The sequence below is a fragment of the Gopherus evgoodei genome, chromosome 1, assembly GCF_007399415.2.
Source record: "Gopherus evgoodei ecotype Sinaloan lineage chromosome 1, rGopEvg1_v1.p, whole genome shotgun sequence".
NCBI classification, from domain to species: Eukaryota; Metazoa; Chordata; order Testudines; family Testudinidae; genus Gopherus; species Gopherus evgoodei.
The window spans coordinates 328,468,208-328,492,365 of record NC_044322.1 but is presented as its reverse complement, the minus strand read 5'-3'; the positions used below and the strand labels follow the sequence as shown (position 1 = coordinate 328,492,365).

The window sequence follows — 24,158 nt, the reverse complement described above, 5'->3', positions numbered from 1 at the left end:
GCCTTGGATGCCCCAAATGAATTCCCGGTTTCTGATAGGGCCTTACCAAATTCACAGCTATGAAAAATTCATCATGGCCTGTGAAATATGGTCTCCCCCCGTGAAATTTGGTCTTTTGTGTGCTTTTATCATATGCTATACAGAGTTCATGGAAAAGACCAGCGTTTCTCAGACTGGGGCATCCTGACCCAAAAAAGGGAGTCGGGGGGTGTCACAAAGTTATTTTAGGGGAATTTCAGTATTGCCACCCTTACTACTACACTGCCTTCAGAGCTGGGCAGCTAGAGAGTGGTGACTGTTAGCTGGGCATCCAGCTCTGAAGGCATTGTCGCCGCCAGCAGCAGCATAGAAGTAAGGGTAGCAGTACCGCAATTCCCCCTACAATAACCTTTGACCCCCCCCAACTCCTTTTTGGGTCAGGACCCCTACAATTACGCTGTAAAATTTCAGATTTAAATAGCTGAAATAATGATACTTATGTTTTTTTAAATTCTATGACCGAGAAATTGACCAAAAGGGACTGTGAATTTGGTAGGGTCCCACTGATATAGAAGATTAGGACCTGATCCTGCAACCATTGTTTATGTGAGAAACTCTAAGGAGCGTTCTTGTGTTTGCAGGATTGGGTCCTTGATTTCCATGTGCTGTAGGATAGTACATGTATAAACAGCCTTGATTTGCAAATGGGCATGGGATTTATGGACTTTGATGTGGGATTCTGATTTAGAAATATAGCAACTGTGTAGGAATCATCTTACTGATTAAAAATAAAACCAGTACCAAGTACTTGTCACATTACACTGTTTATCAGAGTACCTAAAATTTAAGTAAAATAAGATTGCAGAAATAATAGATGACAAAACAGTTTAAATATAAATTTCCCCATAGAGCAGAATAGGAGCATGTATCTTCCCTTTATCTTATGAGAGTTGGATCAGTATTCCATTTCTTTTCAAAGTGTATTTGTTCTTCACCCTCTCCAAAAATGAGTGACACAAACTCAAATAAGGTGAAAGCAAATTGGATTAGGAACTAATCCCAACTGATATAAAATAAACCCTGAGGCACTCATACCTTATTCAGACCTGGGTATTGTTAATAATTTAAATTACCTAATGTTTCTTTAAGGTTGACAAGTGTATTGGTACTTGTCAATTCATTAAACTGTAAATGTATTCATAAGAATATCTTTACCGTCCTATATAAAAATGTGTAAGAAGAAAACTTAAATATTTTGCAATAGCTACTACACAGTGGTATATGATATATATCTCAGATATCCATGTACTTTTATGGCCTACCATACCGTAGGTATCTGAGTGCCTGTAATGGTTATGGATCTACTTGCACCTTTGACTCCTCTCTGAGGGTGCCTCTCCCAAAGGTGTTAGGCTTCTTTCATTCGCTGTCCTAGGATGGAATCCCCCGATTTTCCCCATTCTTAGACTGAGTCTTGGTCTTCAGCCCCTTGTATATCAACCCTGATTACTCTACATGTGTGACTGGGCTTAGCACCCATAGCTTCCCTTCTGGAGCTATGACTAGTGACCAGAAAGTTTTCTTAAAACGCTATTTAATCTCAACAGTAGGCACACAGCACAACGTGAGAGAGATGATTTTATTGTTTTAATCTGCTCTATACCAGCGGTTTTCAAACTGTGCATCGGGACCCCAGAGTGGGCCACGACCCCGTTTTAATCAGGTTGCCAGGGCTGGCATTAGATTTGCAGGGTCCCGGGGCCAAAGCCCAAGCCCAAGCCCATGCCCCACCACCCGGGGCCAAAGCCTGTGGCAGTAGCCTTTAACCTTCAGTTTTGGCCCCACCAGGCTTTGGAATTGCTCTCCCCCCGCAGCCCCGGGCAATGGGGTTTGGGTGGGCTCAGGCTTCGGTCCCCCCTCCTAGGGTCGTATAGTAATTGTTTTGTCAGAAGGGGGTTGTGGTGCAATGAAGTTCAAGAACCCCTGGTCTATATTCATATCTATCTTCCCTAAGACTTACTATTCCCTAAAGCAATGGCTTTCAACAGGAGGCCCATGAGCCCTTTCAAGGTGGCTGTGTGGCTCCACAGCTGAAACCCAGAGCCCGAGCCCCAGTGCCCCTCATGGGACTGAAACTGGGAGGTGTGGGGCTAAAGCCCTGACCCTCTGTGCCCACTGCAGGGCTGAAGCCGGGAGGCGTGGGGCTGAAGCCCTGAGCCTTGGTGCTCCCTGTGGGGTAGAAGCTCTGAGCCCATGCGCACAGCTGGGGACATGGAGGGCTTTCCCCCTCGTCCCCAAACTGCATTGTAAGAGCATGGCGAGGTCGGAGGCAGTGTGGGGCAGCTGCTACTCTGGCTGGTGCCATGGAGCGAGCAACAGCAGCATTCCCTCGTCGTCTGCTGGTGGCCTGGGTTGAAACTGCTCCTCGGCTCCCACTTTGCTTCCCCAGAGGCAGCTAGTAAGAGCCGCCTGGCTCCATGGCTGGCAGAGCCCTCCAGGAACAGGGACTGCAGGGGAGTCCTCCCAGCACACAGCCCCTAATATCCCTCTCCCTACACCCTGAGGTTACACCCTCTCTGCACCCATAGCTACCCCCCTGCCTGCACACAGCCCTAGTCACCTTCTGTGTGCAAACAGCCCCAGCTATCCCCTCCCTGTACCTTGAGTTACCTCTTGTCTGCACACAACCCCTAGCTACACCCTCCCTGCATCCTAAACTGTGTTCAAACTTTTTGAGCTAAGCCCCCCCGCCTTTGAGTTTTTAATTTTTGGTTGCACCCTACCCCAACCCAGACAGGCTGGGTGGCCTGCTGAGGTGAGTCAGGGGCTGGAGGTGGCACTCCCTCCTGGACCCCTGCCATGTGGAGGTGGCTTGAGCCCCGCTGGCTGCTGCCCTCCACCCCCCAAATAGCAGTCAAACTATGTCTATGTCCAAGGCCTGATCTTCCCTTCCTGCCTTGGAGTTTTTATAGCATGTCAAGGGGGAATTCAGAGAGAAAAAGGTTGAAAAACCCTGCCCTAGAGCTTTGTAAGACTTGACTGCTTCAGGCCTCCTTCTTTGGGCCTGCCTGGGTCTTTCCCTGCCAGCCTGTTTTGTTCTTCTGTGAATAGCTCATTGACAACACTCCCACCCTCCAAAAGTACTTTTTTTTTTTAACTGTTTAGTATCCTTTTGATCTGTTCCAAGGCTTGATTAAAAAAAAAAATCTTGTAACTCAGCTGGCACCTAAAAATAGTGCTTTCTCAGCTTAATATTCCACACATTGTTTCTTAGCCCCCTTGAAATGTTCACCAGGTTACTTATCCAGGGCCGTTGTGTTGCCTTCCTCCTAGTTTCTTAACAGCCTTGCTATTAAATTAAATGCATATGTACACGCAGTAAACATTCCAGTGACCAGTTACTGAGTACCTATAGTATCTCAAAAAGAACAGGAGTACTTATGGCACCTTAGAGACTAACAAATTTATTTGAGCATAAGCTTTTGTGGGCTACAGTCCACTTCTTCAGATGTATAGAATGGAACATACAGTAAGGATATATATATACACACACACATAAAGAACATGAAAAGGTGATTCATACAGGGTACCTGCCTCTAAATGCCTTTTTTTCATATGCAAACCCACCCTACTTTGCAACACTAACAGGAAATTTTGATCAGTTGCCAGCAGTAACTTAGGATGGATTTCCAGTCATAGTTGAGTTGTTTTGTGGAGGGTGTATTGCACTGTGGTAGCGAATCCCCCTTTGAAGCTTGGGATGAGCCTTTTCTGTGACTCCTATGGACCTTCTGAACTACCATTTGATTACAGCATATGTTCTGAAATCATACCACTTAACATTCTTTAACCCTCATTGCATGTTCAGACTCACTTTCTAATTCCCAAATTATTTTTCATAGTGGGTATGCCAGCTTAATACCAGGTAGTGGCCCATGAGAGAGAGAGACTCTTTATGATTGTATAGAATCCCTATAGAAACTACAGCAGCTGTTTGCCTGAAAATGTTATATTTGGTATGTATTTAGGATGATATTTTGAAAAGTACATGGCGTTGGTCAAACTCTTCTCCTATTTAAGTCAATAGCCATTAATTGCTTTTGAAAATACCTCCTTTTCTGTATTTTTAGCTCTCAGTGCAATAAATACTATCTTACTGCCTTAGTACAGTAACTCCTTGCTTAATGTTCTGTTCCTGAAAAATGCAACTTTAAGCAGAACGATGTTAAGCGAATCCAATTTCCCCGTAAGAATTAATGTAAATGGGAGGGTGGGGTTAGGTTCCAGGGAAATTTTTTTCACCAGAAAAAAAACTACATATTATATAGATATACACACAGTATACATTTTAAACAATTTAATACTATTCACAGCTATGACAGTTGTGAAGCTTGGTTGAGGTGGTGAAGTGAGAGGGTGGAAGAGGGAGGGATATTTCCCAGGGAATGCCTTGCTGCTAAATGATGAACTAGCACTCGGGTGAGCCCTCAAGGGTTAATACATTGTTGTTAATGTAGCCTCTCTCACAAGGCAGCATGAACACAAGGGAGAGGGGACAGCATAGCAGACAGAGACGGGCACACATCTTGTGTGTGGAAGAGAGAGAGATGGACACTGCCCCTTTAAGTAAGCTGACCCATTTTAAGTGCATTGTCTTAAGTGGATCAAGAAGTTGAGACAGCAGCTGCTGCCCAAGCTCTCTCTGCCTCTCTCCGTCCATCTCCTCTCCCTGTTCTATATGGAGAAGGGATAAGCAGGATGTAGGAGCAGGGGGAAGAGGACATCCTGACATTAGTGCCCCCCCTTCCCCCCCCTGCACAGCGTGCAGGAGTTTCTGGGAGCAGCTCCAAGGCAAAGGGCAGGAACATGGCAGTGGAGGGAGGGACAGCTGAACTGCTGGCAATTGATAGCCTGCTGGGAACTTAGGGGAGCGGGGAGCTAATAGGAGGAGCTGATGGGGGGCTGCCAGTCCACCCTGGTTACAAGCCCCCACCAGCTAGCTGAACGGGCTGCTCTTTCTGCAAGCAATGGACAAAGCAGGCAGCTGCCAAACAACTTTAGAAGGGAGCATTGCACAACTTTAAACAAGCATGTTCCCTAATTGATCAGCAATGAAACAATGTTAACTGGGATGACTTTAAGTGAGAAGTTACTGTATTAGTTTGACTAAATGGATTTCTCTAAGTGAAAACTAAAGGAAAGTCCTGCACATGTTCATCCAATAAAATAATGCTGCTGACTAGGGGCTTCTCAGATGCATATTGGCATACTTATTCCACTTTTCGGAAGTATGTAAGGGTTTGAGGTCTGCCAGTCTCCTAACTCCATTTTGCACCAGCCTGACAACTCTGAATGTTTGCTGGGATACTGCAGTTCATACTGGGTCTGTAAAAGCCCTGCAATCAATCAGAAAAGAATTTCCCTGGCACAGACATGGCATAAGGCTACCATAAACAGGCCTGTGCTGGGTGCCTCACAAGCCCCAGTGCAGTCTGCCTCTCAGAGGAGATGGGGAGATGGAACCATCCATAGGCTGCCAGGGATGGTTAAAGTAGCTCCCTGGACTACCTAAATTATTTTGGGGCCATGAAGCAGCCTGGGACAAAGAAAATGACTTAGACATCTTTGCCTTTTCTTCCCCAGGACTACAAGTTCTGTGCTTTGTCTCTTGGAGGTGCAGCACAGAATCTCCCCCTCAGAGTTTAACCTATATGAAACTAGTATTTGTCAGAAATGTGGCTTTGGAAACATAGCTTAAACCCATATCAACACACAGATATCGATATGGTACTAGTTCTGCTATTGTACATGGCAGAATCCCCTCCCCTTTTTTTCCCCCAAGTTATGCATTTTTCTTTCCCTTTCCCTTCAAAAATGCTTATCATCCTAATGTGGAAGTAACTGTGCAAACACTACCAAAATCAAATTCCTTCTTGTCTTACACTTTTTCTGCTTGTTTTGTTTCCACAACAGTCTAGATTATTCTTTTTCTACTTCTCACAGTTTTGGTTTTGATTTGGGAGAGAGAAATTCGTGATTGTACAAGTGACAGTGAGTTTATGAGCTTAAATTTTTGATGATCTCTAGTGAATGTGATGCTTTTGAAAGACGTTGGTTTAACAAAGATGAAATCCTCTGCCTTACCACTGGACAAATACAGCACTGACTGCGATGGTAGCAAGTCTAATTCTCCTCTCACTTATACTGCTTGTTTGTAGTTTGACAAGAGGTTGGCCTTAATATTTCCTCCAATATCTTATCTCCTTTTTAAATCCTTTTGGACAGACTTTGGATTGCAGCACTCTCTCCTTTTTTTCCCCTTCTGTGAGAGGATTCAGGAGGCTCCTACGACCTGTCAAAGCCTGTCCTTTGAATAATTTCTGTGGTGCACTTAACTCTTCTGCTGGATCTTTGAGTTTGTTGTCTCTGCACACTTCACCTCCTGGGATGTGCAGTTGCTGAAAATTTAAGTCCTCTTTGGTGCTACCGCTACGCCAGGATCAGTCTTTTAAAGGGACACTGTCAAGTCAAATAATTTTTATGTAAATAGCTTTTTAGATGGTTATGATCCTGTAACCCTTCAGAAAATGAAAACTGATTTTTTTCTTCAATCCTTCATGCTTTCTCCAGTGTTACAACCCTCCTTTATGTGCTCGTTTTTGAGTAAAAGAATAAAGTTTGTTTACAGATCCTGTTATTCCTGTGCCCTAGATTGGTGATAACACAGCAGTCCCTGAACATGATGAAAGTCTACTTGCATTCCCTTTTATTCATTTTAAAAGAAAACTGTATGATGGGATATTTATTACATATGTGAGGTTTTTATTATACCACTGTTTAATAATAAAATATATTTAATTTTGCTTTCCTTATAATAATCCCATATCTCTTTACTTCCACAATACCTGCTTGAATATTTTCCCCCATCTAGTCCTTTTGCTTGCCCTGACCAATTTCTCCTACACTATGCAGTTTCCTCATATATACCCAGACATGGTTTATTGTGAGAGTCTAGCACCAATTGCTGCTTGAAGGTGTAAGGGGCTTTTGGACAGTGACATCAATAACTATTACTCTTGAGGTGAGAAGAGGGCTTATGAGTGCTGGAGGCCTCCTTGAGGAGAGGAGGAAATTCTTGCGGGATGAAGGCACTCTCCTGATTATATTAGTGACTTGTGTGGTGGAGACTTTGGTCTAGTGACGACAGTGACTTTGGAAGCAAGGGCATGGTTCTTAAAGCTGCTGCTGCTTAGCCCTTGTAGGGAGAATTTCTCTCAGGCCAGCAATTCCTGACTCTGCCTTAAACTTCCCAAGTAATTAAGGAATCATTACTTGGGTCAGGCAGCTAAGGAGCCTATGGTATCTGCTCCTTTCTTCTATCACATCAGGAACACCAACCTAGAGCTGTTTTCCCTGTTTAATAAAATGAAAGAGTAAATTTTAAAAGCATGGGGGTAAAAAACCCCAATGATTTAAAATTACAAACTGTCACTTGAAAGTCCTTTAATTTATTTTTATAGTGTATAAACTGATGACAAAGGGTAAGAATTCTTGAGTTGCTGATTCACAGAATGGGAAACACTCTAGCTTCAGTCATTTTTTGCACAGAATTAGTAAAAGTGTTTGAAAAGAAATTCTCTCTCAACCTGCCAGGAGACTCTGTAAGATACTGCCTTGATCTTAAAGTGAGATGGGCAAGGTAGATTGAAGAGTTGATAGATAAATGAACAGTAATAACAAATATCAGCACTGGTGCAACTAGTTCAAACAAAAGTTTGTGACAGTGAAGTTCCTTATCACCTTTATATCATTGTTACTGCTAGTGATTCCTTTTGGTTTTTATAGTATTTTTAATCTTTTGTGGTGCAGGGAGACATTAGTTTTTTGACAACTGAAACAGGTATATAATCTTATAAATAATGGTTTTGGTTGGCTATAAAATGTAGTTTAAAATACTTGAAATCTGGTATGTCACATGGGGCATCTTGAGTGTATTTTTAACTTTGCTGCTAACCTAATCATTTGTGAAGTAGAAATATCAGCTGTGGGAATATTGTATTTTTGCACTCTTTAGGTAGAAGCTGTCTCAGACAAATGGGAAAACTATAGCAGTCCTACTTACGACTCTTCTGAATTAAAAACTAAAATGTTAATTGGCAATATTACATCTCTTACTGAAGATGGTGGCTATATTAATAAGACAACTTCTTTCTCCATGGCCCAGGTTTGTGAAGGTATGACTTGAAAAAAAAAATTTGGTAACCATTTTAATGGTCTCGAAAGTCTTGTGTTTTAAGCGTCTAGTGTACATTACAGGAATTTATATTTCAAATAGCAGATAATCCGTATTAAAGTAAAAGTAATCACTGGGATGAAGAGAGCTATTTTTTTCATATTTGTGAGTTTTGTGAACTGAGCTCTAAATCACTTTCATTGAAAGGAGGCTTTCTTTGTGTGAGGTAATTTCTTCTCACAGTAAGTATAGCCCACCCTTTCTCATTTTAAATATAGAGAAATTAGTGACATTTAATGTGTCTTTGAAAATAAACATGTTGGTATATAAAAAGGATTGACTCCTAACTCTGGTCCAGGATGTCCCACGCATTTCATTTTAAAGCCCTATTTTCAGGCAGGGTTTTACACTTATCAAAAAAAAATGTTGCTACAGGCTGAAACTTGCTGTATTAAATGTAGAATCTCTCTTTCAGGTGCTATTTTGCACTCCTGTAACTTAAACTTTTTAAATAATGTATGTCTAAAAATTAGGCTATTTTGTTTTTTAATTTGTGGCTAAAATGTAGCCAAATTTACAATACATAAATTGTAGTTCAAAGTCTGTTCATCTTTGTTTTATCACTGTGACTCCTGAAATTTACGGTTGAGTGGGAGTAAAGCTGTAACGCAAGTAAAAGTATTAAGTATGTGAATCTATGGCTACACGGCAGCTTAAGTCAACATAATTTATGTCACTTGGGGTATAAAATAGCCACCCTCCTGAATGACATAATTTATGTCGACTTAATGTTGTCCACACTGATGCTTATGTCAGTGGGAGAGCTTCTCTTGCCAACATTGGTACCGCTGCTTGCAGGGGTGTGTGTGCGTGCAGGGGCTGGATTAATTAAACTGACAGGAGAGCGATCCTCCGTTGTTTCAGAGCAGCTACACTAGAGAGCTTACAGTGGCAAGCTCTCTAGTGTAGCAATAGCCTGAGTCTGATGATGCTCTGGCCTCTAAACAACTCCCCTATGAGTGATTAGCAAATGTTGTGACTTTCTTTGGATCACAGTTTGATCACAGATCTTTTCATTGTTGCTAGGCATCTGAAAGCTTTTAAATTGTAAAATTAAATTACATTTTAATTAATCTTCCTTGTTTACTGCAATTAGCTGTTTTAAGATCTTATTTCAGACACTTGGTAAAATTCAGTAGCTTTTTAAAAAAGAAAAAAAAAAAGCTTTAAAATCCTCTGTGTGGCCAGCTCTGCCTAGGCTTCATATTGCTGACTGACATAACAGCTTGAACAGTGAATGTTCTTCCACAAAGTGGGGTGGGCTATCCAAAGCCACCTGTGGAGACACTTGGTGCCTCCATGTACCTGTTCTGACTTCAATGGAGTTCTGCACAGATGTGGGTGGCTTCCTGTGCAGAACTTGTTGCCAGTTTAAGGCCCACATTTGTGTCTTTAGAATGGTACTCCTTAATTTGTGTTAAGTATTAAAGACAAAGGTTTATCCCTAGCAAGTGTAGTTCATGAATTAAATTCCCCCCTCTCCTGTCAAAAAGTTGGTGCATTCCAGTGAAGTCTCAGCCTGTTGCAACAGTTCATCAGGCAACAGGATGGGAGCTTATGGGCCTGATTTTTGGTGGACACAAAAAATAAAACAAAGTTAAAGTTGAGTGCTGCAGTTCTCTGTATCTCCTGTTACATGTAGCACTCAATATATAGTGTTGTAGTAAGTATACTTTTAATACATTTTAGCAGGTAACTTTAAAGTTCCTTAAATTATGTCAAATCAAAATCCCCTCTTATAGCAAAAACACTACATGCTTCCACAAACTTACACACTTGTCTTTTTATGACAACTTAACTTGCAAAAATGTCACTGTTTGTTTTTGTAGGCTTTGAACCTTGTAAAGGTGACTGGGTGCAAGCTGAATATTTTATTAACCCAACAACATGGAGCAGTGAAGCAGTTTCTGTAAAGCCACTGAGATATAAGCGAGTGGACAAAGTATGTATTTTGCATATTGCTCTTGGAATATTCATGCTGTACTGTGGGAGGAAAAATGGCTGCTTATCTTAGTAGGTCTACTATAGTATTGATAGTGCCCTTTGTTTTCAGTTTTTATTGTATTTAATTTTTCCCGGGAATTTATCGGTGTTTATTACTACAACAACAAAAAACACTGAAAATCAGAGCAAAAAACTATTAATTTTTCTAGGTAAATATTGGGGTTTATTTTTGTAGACATAAGGATGGGGAAAAAAGTATTCAGTAGATTAATGCTTTGATCAGAATTCAGTGTGGTTTGCTGCAGAACTAAAACAGAACTCAAAACACAATGCTACCTTTGAGTTTAAAAAAAACAATATATCTCTAATCCCTAAATAAAACATTAATAATGATGAAACCATTATCTGCTAACAGCTTGAAATGTGTACCTGGTAGGCGTGAGATTTAACAATATGTTCAGATGTGCATGCACTTCAAAGCTTGCGTGGGTGCCTGTTTTGTTTGTTGTGTGTATGTTCCAGACTAATACAGAGCCTTACTTCAACAGGCAGCTTTTCGTATAAACATAGACTAATGTATTATCATAATACATATATCTCATGCAATGTGTTGTATTTTCCTAGTAAAACAAGTTATTTTTTATATTTTTGAATGATACAAAAGTAGGGTGAAAATTGGGGAAAATAATACTTTTTGTAAAATGCAGGATTATTATTATTATTATTATTATTATTAAAAAAATGTGGTTTAAACTGAAAGCAAAGAGGCTTAAGTATTGGACAAGTATTCAGCTGAAAGATAAAAGAATGAACTTAATTTTCTAATGCTCATGAGTTGATATGGGATTATTTCTAAAACAAAGTTGGGGGGAGGGAGGATCTTAAATGTGTTGTGAGAAATTTTGTTGTTGGTTGGCTTTTGTGGTTTTAGGTACCAACCACTTATTGAGAAGGTAACAAATACCCAAATCATGCTTTCGTACACAGACCTGCTCATGATTCAAACATCTATACTTACACTTAATCCAAAACTAATGAATATCATTATTCAAATACTGTGCTTATTATGTTTGCTTTAAAAGTCTTCCAAGGGCTCTGGTTTGTAAAAGGACGCTTGTCTTTTCTGGTCAGTGAAAATGTTACTATTCCTTCTAGAGTCACCGCATATCCAGTATATCCACAAATAAGTCTTTACAGGTGTTAAGTCAGTTGAGTATCCAATTGAAAGATAAAACTGTCAGCTTACCAAACTGGTGAAAAGCTTTAGGTTTTACTGTTCTCTAATTTCCATTACTTCAATGGAAGGGTGAGAGAACTCTTTTTGATGGCTATGGTATCTTGAAGCTCAATAGCCGGCCATAAATGTACTATAGCATATAGTTAAAGCATGATTTTTTACCCTGTACATGTAATTTTACCCATGCTTGGGTTTGGGTACTTTTTAAATTTAAGGAAACGCTATAGTTATTATTGCCTCACCCTCTTTCATAGAAATATTGCATACTAAATCTATAGATATTCTGTGAAATACCTGGGATTCAGTTTTCTTCAATTATAAACATATTTGATACATGTACTATTCTGTGATGATTGTTTTAAAACTGGGAGTCGGGACCCCTCTGGGGTTATGATGTTATTACATGGGAGGGGTTGTGAGCTGTCAGCCTCCACCACAAATCCCGCTTTGCATCCAGCACTTTATAATGGTGTTAAATATATTAAAAAGTGTTTTTAATTTAAAAGGGGAGTCACACTCAGAGGCTTGCTACGTGAAAGGGGTCACCAGTACAAAAGTTTGAAAACTACTGTTTTAAAAGTTACTGCCTAAGCCAATTAAGCATGTGACATGCAATAAGACTAATTGTGTAAATGTTTCAGGTTCGTATTTCCAGTGTTTGTGGAAGAATTGGCGTAGTAGATGACAGTATATTTTTCATTCTGGATTATCTGAAACTTCCTGATGGTTATTCACCTCGTAGACATGACCTGGTCAATGTGGTGGTTGTGGAGAGTAACCAGTCATGTTACATTTGGAGAGCACTCTGCATGGCTCCCTCAGACAAGAATGGGTAACAGGAATCTTCTCATGTTTGAAGTTAAACATAACTCTTTTTTAAGAAGGGAGAGGAAATTAACATGATTTATGCTCCCACAACTTTTTAAACCTGTTTTTAAAAACCCTTGTTGAGCCCTAGTAGGAGGTTCATTCTGGCGACCATGGTTCAGTTTAAATTTGGTTTAAAGGGCCATGCTGCAGAACTGTGTTCATCACCGTGAAATGCTTCCCGTAGCACTATGTCCTACTAGCGGTCACTTGTGACAGCAACACCGTACAGGTGTTTTGATATCCCTAAAGCTCCTGCTTATATTCTTGATATTCTGTACTACCATGCAATTCATTTATATTCTTCCTTATTTTGTTTTCTAAAATTGTCATTTATTTTATTTCTGGTTGAAGTCCATATACTAAAATACTGCTTTAATTATCTGTTTTTAAAAATAGCGTTTGTGGGTTATCTTCTCCAGTATCATAAAGGGTAGGGATGAATATCTGTCCACTGTCACAGCAGTGGGAGACATCTAGTGAGGGTTGAGTGCAATTTGAAAAACACAAACTTTAATAGAAAAACTGCACTGATTTTTTTTCCTGTAGCCTTAGATAACAGCAGAAAATTCATTTCAATCAGAATATGTAATTTCAGATGTTTTTCATTACTGCTTAGAAATTTCCCTCAATATGAGTTGAACATCTAAGTAATACTGAGGGTGGAAGCTAATTTTTACTGATAATTTAGACATAGCCAGAAAGATCAGAGTTGCAGTCACTGATACTGATGGGGAAACTGCAGGAGGGTGTAATTTTGATTTTTGGTGTGGGTTGCGTGTTGCCTTTTGTTTATTTAACTTTAGGCTGACATCAGCAGTCACCTTTAAAATGTTTAGACATACATAAAGGGACTCCCATGAAGCCAGCAGCAGAAGAAGAAAACTTATGAGAATTGTCCCAACCCAGTCATTTCACTTTGTACCCAATTCTAAAGCTGCTCCTGGCAATAGGCCATAAGAAATTGCTCATGGAAAAATTGCCCTGTTTGCTGATTTGGGGCCTGGTTTAACTCCCAGTGAAGTCAATAGGTGTCATCCCATATACTTTTAGTGGGAGTTGGACCAGGCCTTTGAGGATGGGTAGGTTGGTTCCAAGCCATTACAGGCTACATCCAAGATTTTTGACCGCTCTAAAGAAAGGTTGTATGGGTGTAATAAATACATATATTTTTTAAAATCATTGCTTCCCTTAGTAAATGTAACCTGATAGCTTAGGGGTCATGGTAGATGGCTGAGAAAGCATTTTGGGACTTCTGTACTCAAACACTGAGGAAAATACTTAAGTTTGTTGGATCTTTAAATGTAATATTTAATTTTATATTTTCCTGAGTCTACCCACGTAACTTTGATTCAACACAGTGTCATTATGACTTTTACAGACTATCTGCCACTAGTGAAATGAACTTGGATGAGTCATATGAAAATTTAATGAGAGACAAAGGAGGACTGAAGGTGTCAAGAATGACTAACTTTGGAACACTTAAGCTAGGGGAGAGTAAAAACATGGTCATTTGGATAGAGTAAGCTCTCTGAATTATTCTGTTATAACTCTTTCCCTTTTGACTGTGCTATTTCTTTTTCTTATACCATTCCTGACCTATATAATTTCAGACCTTGAACATATCTAACATCCCCTATTTTAAAGAGGGAGAGACAGGATCAAAGTTGAGTTGTGTCCATGTTGCTCACCTTAATGGTCACCATTAAACAGTCAACCTTTACCAATAGCTGGCACATTATGGACTCTGTTCTCACAGTTATTTCCTAGTCTAAATACAGAGGAATATTGTATAACCTCTGTCGATCTGTTATGATATACTAGAACCTAATCCATGGGTCCTACTTACATTAGCTTATATTAAAACTTCACAGATAACTTAATTCCCTGGTTTATCGTTTTATTTTGTTAATTTATTTATATTTATCTTACTTTTAGTTATTCTGAAAATTCTTCTCAGTGGAGTTGATATGCATACCACACTTCAGTGAGGGTGGATATATTGGAGTGTAACTGAATTTGATTCTGTCTTGATTTGGGTATTCTGTGTTGCAAGTAACTTCTTTTTCTCAGAAATGTTATTTACAGAATAACTGTTTAATTACTTCTAGGAATAAGGGAAATGTACCACATTCCTTAATCAGCTGCAGACTAGCTGGCTGGGAAAAAGAGAAGCAGTTCAGCTTTCAGTTGCCCGAAAAAGGCCAGAAGACTCCAACAGCATTTTTGTCATCATCTGTTCCTGTGAAACAAGAGAATTTGTCAAAAGGGAGCATCAGTTCACTCAATGACAGTAGAGAACCTATGTGCCAGCCATTGAATAATGCATTTGTTACAAATAATGGAACCCCACCGGGTATGTGTTAGAGAATCATACACATATGTGATGTCTAACTCTTTAAAGGCCGGTATGTTCTTTCAGTAGGACCTTGCATGCCCCTCTTGTCAGTAAATAAGAACATAAGAATGGCCATACTGGGTCATACTAATAGTCCATCTAGCCCGATATCCTGTCTTCCAACACTGGCCGGTGCCAGATGCTTCAGAGGGAATGAAATAGAACAGGGCAGTTATTAAGGATCCCTCCCCTGTTGTCCAGTCCCAGCATCTGGCAGCCGAGGCTTAGGGACACCCAGCATGGGTTGCATTCCTTACCATCTTGGCTAATAGCCATTGATAGACCTATCCTCCCTAAATATATCTAATTCTCTTTTGAATCCACATAGTTTTCACTTGAACTTGTTGCCAGGGGAAGTTGTTGAATGGGTTAACTGTGCATTGTGTGAAAAAGTACTGCCTTTTTTTTTTTTTTTTTTTTTTTAAAGTTGCTGTCTATTTCATTGAGTGGCCCTTGGTTCTTGTGCTTGTGAAGGGGTAAATACCACTTTCACTTTCTCCACACCATTCATGATTTTATAAACCTCTGTCATACAGTAATTAAAGCTTACTGTGATCTGTCGGTTTACTATAGATGGAATTAATCCTAAGGATCCAGATTTAGCAAGAGAGAATGAAGATCTTGGTAGCAGAGAAAATGAAAATCTGTGCAGTGGAGAAAATGGACGAAATGTGGAAGAACAGCCAACAGTTGAGACAGAAGCTAGTGGGGAAATCTTCATACCACCTGATGGAAAGACTTCCATTGTGATCATATGCACTGCAGTGTATGTGTGTTTTTGTTCTTTTTCTGCTGCTCTGCTGAAGGAAGCTTCAGGATGAGATATTACCCTCAGATTTGCTGGCACAGCTCCAATTGACTGCAATCGGAAGGGTGTGTGTATATGTGAAAGCAGAATTGATCCAATCCTTTTTGAACTTACAAGGCAGAAACATAATACTTTAATTTTTAGGTCAGTCTGCCTTTTGAACATCTAGTTCTTCGAGTGCTTGCTCATATCCATTCCCATGTAGGTGTGTGCATATCGTGTGCACAGTCGCCAGAAGATTTTTCCCTCAGTGGTATCTGTCGGGTCGGCTCCAGCACCCCTTCGAGTCGCATCCTCAATGTGCTGTATATAGGGGCCTGCTGACCTACTGCCCCCTCGGTTCCTTCTTTCTGCCTGTGATGGTTGTTGGAACTGCTCATTCTTGCTCTGCAGGTACTCCCCAGTGGACTTTTCTTGTGCTGCTTGTACTTTTTCCTGTAAATGATTATAGAAAAGTTTAGTAGTTAGTGTTACAGTTAGTAATAGTTGTTAGTGTAGTGAAGGACCCCACTTAACTGGGTTCTTTCCCACCCAGGCACCGGGGCATGCCTTGGTTTCCAAGGTGTAAGCCATGTGAGCTTGCCATAAACCTGTGCCTCTCAGTGACCCCAACTCTAGTTGTCTCAGGTTTTTGGGTGAATCTCATGTGCGTGATTGGTGCAGGATCTGTAGAGATTTTAAGCCCCGGACTCAAGGAAAGGGAGTAGAGGCTAAAATTCCTCTTAATGGACATGGTTCTTCATCCTTCTTGGAGCCAGGTCACCTCGACTCGGCACCGAGCACCTCTGCCACCACAAAGTGCACGCTGGCTTCCATGGTGGGCAGGCACTGCAGCCCGGCCTCCCCAGCACTGAGGCGAGATTTCTCGTTGGCATGGGATGACTCCAGGCACTGCCACAGTTTGCTGGTATAGAGGAAGTTAGTACAGGAGAGTGCACAGGCACCGCTTCCACTCCCTGCTCCCATGCAAGAAGAAGCAGAAAACTGATAGAGGTACTCCCCTACCCCAAAGCCCACCTGCCATAAAGACTCCAGGTGAGTGACACCCATACGGGGTCACTTGGGCTCAACAAGCATTGCTGTAGCACCATTGACTCCTGCTCCAGAAAGGGAACCATCAAGTCTGGTGCTATAGGAACACGGGAATGGCACTCCTGTCCCCACTAGAGGCAATCTGGGCAGCACGAGTCTGATGTCCCCTTTGGTGCCACCATTGCCTCTTAGATGTGAGCCGGCACCAGAGACGAGTAATTGCGACACCGAGGCAAGTACCGTCAAAAGCAGTTGTTCTCAAACTTTTGTACTGGTGACCCCTTTCACACAGCAAGTCTCTGAGTACAACCCCCCCCCCTTTTAAATTAAAAACACTTTTTTTTTTTAATATATTATAAATGTTTGGAGGTAAAGCACGGTTTGTGGTGGAGGCTGACAGCTCATGATCACTTGAGGGGTCCCGACCTATAGTTTGAGAACCCCTGGTCAAAAGGGAAGCCGGTGATGATGCAGCTTCCTCATCCCGCTATTTCTCATCATCTGGCATCGCACCCCCCGTAGTGTCTGAGGAGTGAATCCTTGGCATCTGACTTGGATCCTGAGTCCTATGTCTCAAGAAAGAGCCGGCTCGGATTACACTAACAGTACCGGATGGACAAGATGAGCCAGGGACTCCCACTCCTGGGCTGGCCAGTACAATGGGAGGTACTGGTTCAGTGGCTCTTTTGGACTCCTTGGACATTTCATCAGGCTCAGGGTCCTCAGTCAAGGAGGTCATATTTGGTGGCTTTGGAGGGTTGAGCTCCGCTACCACTACCACCTCTAACAGTCCAGGCACAGGACCAAGGCACCAAGCTCGGTGCCATTCTCCAGGGACCAGAACCATGGGCCTCATCAGGACTGGATGGACAGGAACAAGAGCCAATACCAATCTTAGGATCCTCTTCTTTCTCACCAAACAAGGTAGTTGCAGGAACCTTGACACCCACACAAGATGACCCAAGGTGCATCAGGAACTGCTAAAGAGGGTCGCTCAAAACCTGGAGTTTCAGTTGCAAGAACTCTGAGACCTCTCACACCCTGGTGGAAGTTTTGACACCATCAGAGCTGTCAAGGATAGCCCTGTCACGAAACAGCAAACTCCAGCCTCTCTGCAAACTATGGCTGGAGAGAAAATAGTTTGCCCCACCAAAGGGGTTTGAATATCACTACACACATCCCCCTCTGGGATCCCTAGTAGTCTCGGCAGCAGATGAGCGTGAGAGACAGAAGCAGATGGATCCTACCCCAAAGGTTAAGAGCACAGAGAAGCTGGACCTCTTTGGCAGGAAGATCTATGCCACAAAGGCTCCAGCTTCTCACTGCTAATCAACAGGTGCTCCATTGTTGTTATGATTTTAACAACTGGGGATCAATGACAAAATTCAAAGAACTATTTACCCCAAGAGTCCAGAGCAGAATTCTCAACCTTAGTTGAAGAGGACAGGGCCGTGGCAAAGGCGTCCTTGCAGGCAGCTCTGGACGCAGCCAACTCAGCTGTAAGGACCATGGCATCGGTGGTGGTGATGCAGAGATCCTCCCAACTGCAGGCCTCCCTCATGATGTGCAGCAGACCATTCAACACTTGCCTTTCAAAGGCACAGTGCTGTTTTTCGAGCAAACAGACGCTAAACTGCACAGCTTGAAAGACTTCAGGGTCTTGCTGAAATCTTTGGGTCTGCACACGCTGGTCCCACCAATAAAACATTTTCAAGCCTCAATCATTATCTTAGTTCTAGCAGTCACAACTAAGACAGGACTATGGTAGAAGGAGGGACAGGAATTACAAGAGCAGGCCTCCTCCCCAGCCTTCCTCAGTCCAGGGATCTGGGCCCACCAGGCAATCATCGGATGCCAAATAGGTGTTTTGAGGATGCGCCCGAGGACAGTGTATCAGAGCTTCACCTGGATCCAACCTCTCTTATTTCTGTGGACCCGGCTATCCCACTTCTATCGGGCATGGGCCCATATCACCTCAAATCGTTGCATGCTACACGTGATAAGACTGGGATACACTCTAGAATTGAGTTATTCCCCTTCTTCGCACTCTTCCTCCCTGTCCCTCTTCAGGGATCCTTGTCACGAGCAACTCCTACTCTGAGAGCTGTGAACACTTCTGCAACTGGGAACAGTAGAAGAAGTTCCTCTGGAGTTAAGGGGCAGGAGATTTTAGTCCTTATATTTCCTAATCCCCAAGGCCAAGGACAGTCTCAGACCTATTCTAGACTTGGAAAACCTCAACAAATTCATGAAGAAGCTGAAGTTCCATGTGGTCTCCCTGGCCTCCATTATCCCCTCTCTGGATCCAGGAGACTGGTATGCTGCCCTCGACTTGAAGGAGGCATATTTTCACATCTCTAAAGTCCCGGGCTACAGACGATTACTGCTGTCCATGGTGGGACAGGTGCACTACCAGTTCATAGTATTGCCATTCAACCTTTCAGAGGTCCCTTGGGTCTTCACAAAGTGCCTGGCAATAGTTGCGGCCTTCCTGAAAAAAACAATGAATACAGGTGTATCCTTACCTCAACAACTGGCTGGTCAGAAACCAGTCCAGAGCTCAGGTGAAAGAGCACATCCAGTTAATACTCTCAGCCTTCCAGATGGTAGGCCTGTTGCTGAATACCCCCACCCAAAGGATAGAGTTTATAGGGGTGGTTCTCGACTCAGTCCAGGTCAAGGCCTCCTCCCAGAAGCCAGATTCCAGGTGCTGACTTCTATCATAGACCATCTCAGAAAACATCCCACCACCTCTGAAGCTCTGTACCTGCCTGAAGCTCCTGGGGCACGTGGCATTGTGCACATGTGTGGTAAAGCACAAAAGGCTGCAACTCAGACCACTGCAGGCCTGGCAAGCGACAGTTTACTGGCCAGGCTGCAACCTCCTGGACAAAATTTTCACACTTTTCCTTCGGTGATCGACTCCCTCTTATGGGGGCTGGATCCAGGGGTGGTTTGCGCGCGCATTCCATTCAGGAGACTGCAGCCGTCATTGATTCCGAGTTGGAATGGGGACCTCACCTGGGGGACCACAGAACTCAAGGTCTCTGGTCCCAGGAGAGAATTCCGAGCAGTGCATCTTGCTTGTCAAACATTCCGGCCCCGTCCAGAGGGCAGAGATGTGTCAGTGCTTACAGATAACATGACAGCAATATGCTATATAAACCAGATAGGTGAGAAGAGCGAGCTCCACCCTGTGCCAGGAAGTTCTCCACTTATAGGAGTTCTGCATAACCCACTCAATACACCTCGAGGCTTCTTATCTTCTGGGAGCTCAGAACAAGTTAACGGATCATCTCTGCAGATCCTTCTCCAATCACGAGGGGTCCATTTGCCCAGATGTCATAGGGAATATTTTCCAAGTGGGGAACTCCCCATATAGACCTGTTTGCGATGAGATACAATGGGAAGTGTCTGCAGCTCTTTCCAGAATCACAGTCCAGGCTCACTCACAGATGTGTTCCTTCTTCCCTGGAAGGACCATCTTCTCTGTGCATTCTCACCTATTCCGCTCATGGACAAGTTTCTACTGAAGGTCAAAGGGGACAAAGCGAGCCTGATCCTGGTAACGCTGGCATGGCCGCACCAGCATCGGTTCACCGTCCTCCTGCAGCTCTCAATCAAAGAACCGATCACCCTACCACTGTTTCCAGACTTGATCTCCCAGGATCACGGACATCTCCTTCATCTGGATCTTGAATCCCTCCACCTGACAGCTTGGAAGCTCCATGGCTGACCTCTTCGGAGTTAGTATGCTTGGGGCAGGTTCTGAAGGTCCTGTTAGGGAGTAGAAAGGTGGCCCTGATGGATGGCCATCTGGTGAAATGGGAAAGGTTCTCTATCTGGGCTGGACAGAGTGGGATCTTGCCCACTCAAACTACAATACTGTGTATCCTGGACTCTTCGTTACATCTAAAACAGCAAGGACGGTCCGTGTCTGTGATTAGGGTACATCTGGCATATATCTTGGCCTTCCACCCTGGGTGAGTGGCAGGTCCTTCTTCGGTATCGTGCTCTATAGCTGTTTTCTTAAAGGACTAGACAGACTCTACCCACAGGTAAAATAGATGATCTCCCCTTGGGATCTTAACTTGGTCTTCCTCAAGACTGATATGGGCACCATTCGAGCCTTTGACAACATGATCTTTACTCTACTTATCATGGAAGGTGGCCTTCCTCGTAGCCAACATATCAGCCAGGAAGGTCTCAGAAATCAGGGCCCTAACTTCAGAACCACCCTATGCAGTTTTCATCAAGAAAAAGGTTCACTCTGCTCCCAGCTGGCCTTCCTCCCAAAGATGGTATTGCAGTTCCACAATAACCAGGACGTTTTCCTCTCTGTGTTCTTCCTGAAGCCACCTGCAAATAGCCAGGAGCAGAGGCATCACTTGCTAGAGATCAGGTAGGCACTGGCTTTACCTAGATCGGATCAGATCATTTAGGAAGACTACTCAGCTCTTGTAGCAGTTGTTGATAGGCTGAAGGACCTCCCAGTCTCAGTCTAAAGAATTTCTTCATGGATTACCTTTGTGTATTCGCATGTGCTGTGACTTGGCAAGGTTCCCTTTTCTGGCACTGACAGCACGCTCCACAAGGGCACAAGCATCTTCACTGGCATTTGTGGCACAGGTTCGCATCCAAGATATCTGTAGAGCAGATATCTTCATCCACACCTTTGCAACCCCTTATGCCATCACGCAGCAGGCCAGAGATGATGCTGGATTTGGCAAAGCAGTGCTACGGTCTGCTTGTTGTTGAACTCTGAACCCACTTCCTCTATCTGCTTGGGAATCCCCTACATGGGAATGAACATGAGAGCCCACAAAGAAGAAAAAACTATTGCTAATCTTTCCGTAACTGTTCTTCGAGATGTGTTGCTGATGTCGTTCCCAAGCTCACCTGCCTTACCCCTCTGTCAGAGTTGCTGGCAAGAAAGAACTGAAGGGGTTCTATAGCAAGCCCTTCTATAGCACCATGAAAGTGAGACTCCAGGAGGCGCTGGGACTGACCGGACAGATACTACTGAGGGAAAAATCTTCCTGTGACTGTGCACGCGACACACACACACACCTACATGGGAATGGACATGAACAACGCATCTCAAAGAACAAGAGTTACAGAAAGGTTAGTAACAGTTTTTTCTGTTTGAGGATAAAGAAGTAAATGGAGAAACAAAGCAGAATGAGTACTTGTTTTAATAACACTAATAAGACATGGTCTTATTTTGAGCAAAAAATACCCAAAGTGCATATTTTTATGGCTAGTCTTTAAGTCCTGAGCTTTATAAATGCTCTGTACTGGGATACTCAAAATTGAGCTGTTCTGGAAACTTAACCTTTTTTTGTTTGCCTACATATTGGATTTCTGTAATTTAACAGCATAGAGCACACAGGTTCTGCTTCACAGGAAGAATGACATTAGCTGATTAAAGAAGACTCTTCCATTTAATAACAGAGGCACATCCCATGCAAAGTATTTTTTATTTTTGTGAAACCATGTTATAAATGTGCATCACACTTGTGTGATTCTAATTTAAAACATAGGATAAAACTGCTATTTTTCCATCTCTATTGCAGCACTGTCAGTAAAACAATGATGCAGCAACTTAATTTCCAGTTTTTATGAGAGCTGTTTTAGATAGAGTAGCCCTAATAGAAATTGGAGAAAAACCTTCTTTTAGGGTAGGATCTGTTTGTGAAACCCACCTCTGAAGGAGAAGAAATACAGATTTTCTGTGTGCTCCCCTTCCATTGCTGAACTGTCGTGGAAAGTGTGACCAGAGCTTGGGACCCTACTATATGTGGATTGGATAACTCTGTACATATCTTCTTGAGAAAGAACAGTAAGGATGCTGAACCTTTAGGGAGGCAACAGGTGTGGGATAAGTGAAGGGCTTGGAGATCACTTGGTAGTTGTTTTGTATAAGGCTGATCACCTTTATAGGCATGTAAGCCCAGATTCTCAAAGGTATTTAGGCTCCTAATTTCAGTGAAAGTAAGGATCCTACACACCTTTGTTGATCTGGGACTTACAAACATTAAGTTTCAGTGGGAGAGCTAGTTAAGAGTCTGACAGCTGGGGTGGGAGGGTAGGAGTAGATAATCAGAACTAAGTTGTATGTGTTGGAGAGATGAGGAGAAAATTTGATACTGGGCCCAATGCTGGGACAGAACCTGGAAAGGAATTAAATGAATGGGTTGTGTGGGATAAGAGCTCTGATTGTCTGGAGCATAAACTCTTCAAACTCTCCTTTGCAGGAATTTGCACTCCCCTTGTTGCCACTTCCTCTGCTGACAGGAAATGCATGTCTTTGAGGGGTCAGGCTTCCTCACTAGCTCTGTCAGCTGCTGGAGGTCCATGCAGAGGAACACAGACCTCCAGTAGAGCAGAGGTTTTTTTGCTGCTGTGTAATGAAATGCATCTTGGATGAGGCCTTTCAGCAGTGGAGTGACAGTACACAGGATATACTTTTGGCTAACTCCATTCAGTTTTAGTAACCACAGGGGTGGTACTGTGATTATAGTAGGTACAAAATTTTCAGAATGATATTTCTCTTCTAAAGCACAGTTGCCCTTTAAACTTTTTTTCAAGTTCAGGCTTGTTAATATTTGGATTTTTTTAGTGCTTGGCTTGTTTTAAACTTTCCTTTAGGAAATGGTAGCTGGACTCAACTAAAACTCTTTCAAATTTTGTGAATATGAAGAATTCTTCTAAATCAGCCATTACTTGATTTTTAGGGAGGTCCCCCAAAATCTAATCAGTCTCTTTCAACAATATTGTGATCGCTGAACTGATAAGTAAAATCTTAAGTTTTTCAAAACCACACTTATTTTTGCTTGTTTACTTAAAGAAACCCTGGCCTCTGCAAAGAACTTCTGCTGCTTTGTTTTTCTGATTTTATTATTGGACGTTACATTGAAGTAACTGTAATAAATGAAGAGGAAACTCTCATAGCAGCCACTGAACCATTTTCACTAAGAAAGCATAAAGTTATTCCGGAGTTACAGCGTATGAAGACTACAGTGACTGTAACAGAACACAAAAGGTACTATCAAATAATCCACATTCAGCTGTGTCTAATATGAAGGATATGGAAAGGCATACCTTTATATAATGCATATTGAAGTAAATGTGTAACTTTAGTTCCAGGGCAGTTTATCGTACTGAACTAGCTTATCTCCTTTTGTAACTACACCTCTACCTCGATATAATGTGACCCAATATAACACGAATTTGGATATAACATGGTAAAGCAGAGCTCTGGGGGGGCAGGGCTGCGCACTCCGGTGGATCAAAGCAAGTTCAATATAACACGGTTTCACCTATAACACAGTAAGATTTTTTGGCTCCTGAGGACAGTGTTATATTGAGGTAGAGGTGTACCATTCATTCAGTAAACTGGAAAAACAAATAAAAACGGGGGGGGGGGTTCTTCAAAGTTCTATTGCTGAAATAGTTTGCTAAACAGGGAAAAACTATTAACTTCTTTATAGATATTTTTCTTATGATTCACAAACAGTCCTGTTGCTGCATGTTATACACTTATGAATGAGTTAGAGGCTAATTAGAATTAAAGGTGTTGCCAGAGCGCACCCACTAG

At 42.3% G+C, this 24,158-nt stretch overlaps 1 protein-coding gene across 1 annotated transcript in view; it reads left to right on the top strand.

Moving 5' to 3' along the window:
* Positions 1-24,158, top strand: part of MOV10L1 (Mov10 like RISC complex RNA helicase 1) — a 90,253-nt gene that overhangs the window by 4,698 nt on the left and 61,397 nt on the right. The window contains exons 3-9 of the mRNA XM_030549578.1: positions 8,054-8,213; positions 10,102-10,214; positions 12,095-12,285; positions 13,702-13,842; positions 14,432-14,676; positions 15,292-15,484; positions 23,409-23,603. Coding sequence (XP_030405438.1) covers positions 8,054-8,213; positions 10,102-10,214; positions 12,095-12,285; positions 13,702-13,842; positions 14,432-14,676; positions 15,292-15,484; positions 23,409-23,603 — 1,238 coding nt within the window. The remainder of the gene's footprint in view (positions 1-8,053; positions 8,214-10,101; positions 10,215-12,094; positions 12,286-13,701; positions 13,843-14,431; positions 14,677-15,291; positions 15,485-23,408; positions 23,604-24,158) is intronic.